Source organism: Phalangium opilio, unplaced genomic scaffold (assembly GCF_054372755.1).
Source record: "Phalangium opilio isolate 3A_F unplaced genomic scaffold, DU_Popi_V2 ptg000537l_1, whole genome shotgun sequence".
Classification (NCBI taxonomy): domain Eukaryota; kingdom Metazoa; phylum Arthropoda; class Arachnida; order Opiliones; family Phalangiidae; genus Phalangium; species Phalangium opilio.
In genome coordinates this window covers 2,799,125-2,803,493 of record NW_028324243.1, presented here as the reverse complement: position 1 = coordinate 2,803,493, position 4,369 = coordinate 2,799,125, and the positions used below count along the sequence as shown (strand labels likewise).

At 38.4% G+C, this 4,369-nt stretch overlaps 1 protein-coding gene across 1 annotated transcript; it reads right to left on the bottom strand.

Annotated features, from left to right (window-relative positions):
- Positions 1-235: 235 nt before the first annotated feature.
- Positions 236-2,122, bottom strand: LOC149588830 (zinc finger BED domain-containing protein 4-like). The gene has a single exon (XM_089862114.1). It carries the CDS (start codon positions 2,120-2,122, stop codon positions 236-238), a length of 1,887 nt encoding a protein of 628 aa, XP_089718240.1.
- Between the last annotated feature and the right edge of the window lie 2,247 nt (positions 2,123-4,369).

Genomic DNA, 4,369 nt, shown 5'->3' with positions numbered 1-4,369 from the left:
GACTTAAACTGGGTTCTATTAATAAATATATCACATAGTATATGGACGAATTACTTGACTTAAACTGGGTTCTATTAATAAATATATCACATAGTATATGGACGAATTACTTGATTTAAACTGGGTTCTATTAATAAATATACAAGTACACATAAATCATTTTATTGGCCCTTGATTCGGCTTTTACAAATGGTATTAATACATTTCTGATGAATAACAAATTACAATATTATTACTATGAGAACATCAAGTCTTTGTTCTTTTTGGCCCAGATTAGCGTTTCAGCGTTGTGATTAGAGAGCGAATGGCGAGAATCGGTCAGTACTTGAGAACCGACGGAATTAACTCTTTCTGATGCGCAGTTGGTAGCTTGAATAGAAAGAATATCGCGAGCGGCTTTGGCCAGCAGTGGATAAATACTGCATTTAAGCCCCCAGTAAAGCAAAGGGTCACCATTACGATCCATTATCGGCTCTCTTGAATAAGCAAATATTTCGTCATTCAGTTGGTGAGATGCTGTTTTTTCATTTGACGATACGCTTTGATGATTTAGATTAACCTTTTGGAAAATACAATCCAGTAAACTACCCCCACTTAACGATCCGTGGCTTAAGGTTCTTGAATCGTCAGACGTGTTATCTTGGAGAGTATCTCGCGTTGCAATGTGGTCAGGTAAGGCCTCGTCGTTACTAGTGCCGTTGAGATTTAGGATAACATTTTCCAAATAACGTTTAATTTCTTTGGTTTGGGTATCATCAAATAAGACCTTTTTAAATCGTGGAACCAGAAACGTAGACACCAATAAATAGTCCATAGATAGGTCAAATCTTGAGTTGAGTTGCTTTAAAAGCTCGTCCTTGAATGACTGTATACCCCGCGATGGTGCTTTCAGTACCTCTTCTTTTAGAACTGAAATACAAGGAATGATGAGACTAACGCTGACATGTGAATCGGCGCTCAACATTGTGGTTGCTTCAGCTATGATTTTGAGGATCGGGAGAGAAGCATCTAAGGTATCTTTCAACTGTTTGGAAAGAGAGGCGGGTGGACCTTTAAAGCACCTTTTCTTTGCTTGACATTCGATTAGTGCTAAGGACACAGCCACCTCATTTTTGTGCAGCCAGTCTAACAGCTTAAATGTGCTGTTGAACCGCGTTATAACGTCGAGCGGTGGCCTTGAATCGCTTAGTCCTGAATCCATTTGATGTTTTGTCAAAGCACTCTGACCAACTGTTGAAGAATGGAAGAATCCACCAATTCGATGCGCTCCTTTAATTAAATGCTTTACCATAATTTGAGCGTCTAATGCAGCGTTTATGGCAAGTTGTAATACATGTGCGGAACAACCGTGCCATTTCATACCAAGACGGCGAGCAGTACACGGCATCGTATTTGTAGTATCGGTGGTAGCAAACAGAACCATGGGTAGTTCAATTCCAAAATACTCCAACTGATTCTTTATTATGTCTTCCGTTGTAGCGGCTGTGTGATCGGCATTACGATCTTCCAGGTTTATAACAGATAAACACCGGGAAAAGAGGTTCCAGTTCGTCTCACTTATGTAGTGCACGGTTAAAGCCAAGAAGTTACTTCCGTTATCACCTTTCCAGTGATCGAAAGTAACGGAGATTCGAGAAGTATTAATATCTGACTTAAGAGTTGATCGCAATTTAACTTCAAGGTGATCCTTCATATCATCCAGCCTACGGGAAAGTGTTGTTGGGTGCGGAGGGCAATACCGGCCATCAGTGAATTCCGAGCACAAGTGTTTAAAACCTACTCCCGCTGCCGTTTCTAAAGGTCTAGCGTCAGCCACCACGAAATATAATACTGCTTTGTCATATCTATCCTTGGTTAAGTCACTTACTGATTTCGACTCGCGTCTTGATTTTTTGCTTGTAGATGGTTCCGATCCAGCGGCGTATGAAGTCAATGCTCGCTTTGCCTGTTGCTTTTGGGAATTAATTTCTTTAGCTTGTTCGTATTGAGCTTTATGTTTTCGTTGCAAATGTGTCCATAAGTGGGATGTGGTTCGACTCGGTTGCACTGACAACATTTGCAAACACAATTTACACCAAAAACCATCGCTTCGTTCATCAAAGTATGCTTTGGCAGATGACATAATCGTTGACCACCTATTATTTTGACTATTGCAGACGTTAAACGATATAGTGACGGAAACTTTCAATACTTGCTTACACTCCAGTAGTATTTTCTAATGGTATTACTGATAAGCAAATGAAACAAACTTCAATGGTTTCGGTTAATTGAAGCTTAAACAAGTTGGGAAAGCCAAAATATTACCTCTCCGAGTGGAGATGACCCTTTAAACAACCTAAATATATGCATCTATCGCTTTTTTTAATTCTTTGCAAGTGCAGGAATTCAATTTTAAAATAGTCAATTGTTCAAGCCTTTTCAATATCTCTCAATTGCTGTGGAAACTCTACTCTCTCGCTATACCTCAACCGTATTCTTAGTCTACCAGTATGATTTGTAACATTTGTCCATATCAAAGCTGAATCATCCCTCGCCACACAAAAAGCAAATGTCCCCAAAACATGGAAGCCACAACCCAATCACACATAAGCTAGGCTCCCACTTAACCAAAATAATTATTAAACAGTTAAATACTCACAAAAATTGGCAAAATCAATCTCCTTCAGTAATACGTAGCGCTTAAATATATTATTTTGCGAACAAAATTAATCGAGCGAATTTAACGTTTAACTTCTTCTCTTGAAATTCTATCAAAGAGTGATTCAACTGTTTAAAAAAAGGTTTTTTTCGCAAATAGGGCGCTATCATATCAACCGCAATTCCGTCATATTTAAAAAATATACATTGCCAACACTTTTTTAGACACAATAGTGGACGTTTTAGCCTCATTAAAAACATGTAAAACAATATCTCATCTACAAATAGCTTACACATGTCTTTTTTACACAAACAAGGAGTACTATAAACCCACTGCGGTTTTTTATTCAAACGTGAAACAATTTCGCTTAAGTTAATCATCTCTAGGCATCGTAAAAAATGTCTCTATCACTCCTAGGTAACTGTATGCACAGGATTTTACGACATTGTAACTCAAATTCATCTGATTATGTTTTAACAAGGTTAAATCTAACTGGGAGTAAGATGAAAGGAGTAGAAGCTTATCTGTCTTAGGAAATATGAAATTTTATCTTAACAGTTAAGTTTATAACGAAAAAACGCGGAAGGGGAAAACGAGCAGACAACAGCGATTTTTGGGGGTAGAAGGTTAAGAGCGCCATCTGTCGTCCGTGCCAAAGTTGAACTTCCTCTCGAAACGCAATGAGAAAGTGGGTAAAATAATGCCATCAGATATTTAACTGCGTCGATATATTTAACGACTTGACCCATGACATGCGCGTAACACTGGCTTTTATGAATCCTATTTATTGTTGGATGCTAGGAAACTTGGTAGACGTAACAGTCTGTACTAGTACCCAAGCATCCTTCAATAAACGCCTGCCAATATTGTGGTACGCATGGTACAACTAAAAAATTGGATGTGTATTTATCTTTCGACTCACTCCAAGCCTTTAAGCCCTCATTACAGAGGATTTGAAACACTATCGTAATTCCTAGTGTCTCGAATCTCTACGTTCCTGTCCATTATGAACAGTGCTGAGAGAATGATACATCAGAAAGAGCCATTCAAATCGAATTGCCGAAAATATTATCCATATTTTCATTTCATATAACAGAGAAAGCAAATTATTATGGTTCTGAGAGGAGCTTCCCATTTTGGTTGTTGTTCTCAAAAATATATCGCAATGCACGGGCCTCGATAGATATAGGAGGCAATGAAGGAAATATATCACAACGCACGGGCCTTGTTGGATATAGGAGGCAATGAAGGAAATATATCACAATGCCTGGGCCTTGATAGATACAGGAGGCAATGTAGGAAATATAACGCAATGCACGGGCCTTGATAGATATAGGAGGCAATGATTTAACGACTTCGGTACTTCGGTTTATCTTTAATATTTAAATAAATATAATTATTTTAAATTATTTTAATCGCCAGTAAATAACTTTAAAAATAGTTAAATCGTTTAAAATAAAGTTGTTCCTATTATCTTTCGAAACTTTGCTAATATTGACGTTTAAAGTGAAGGGTACCCCTCTTGCCCGCTTTCTTCAAATTTTGGGGTATATATACGATTCGTTTCCATTATAATAATAGATAAAAACGCATTCGCGTGAACCGGTGGTGGAAGCCCTGCCATTGGGAGGCTAGACGTTTCTCGTAACCCTAGCCGCTCGCCGCGTATATCTGAAAACCAAACGATAAAAACGCATTCGCGTGAACCGATGGTGGAAGCCCTGCCATTGG

What these genes read in the sequence shown, in the direction of transcription:
- LOC149588830 (XM_089862114.1), bottom strand. Translation starts at nt 2,122, where the DNA reads ATGTCATCTGCCAAAGCATACTTTGATGAACGAAGCGATGGTTTTTGG.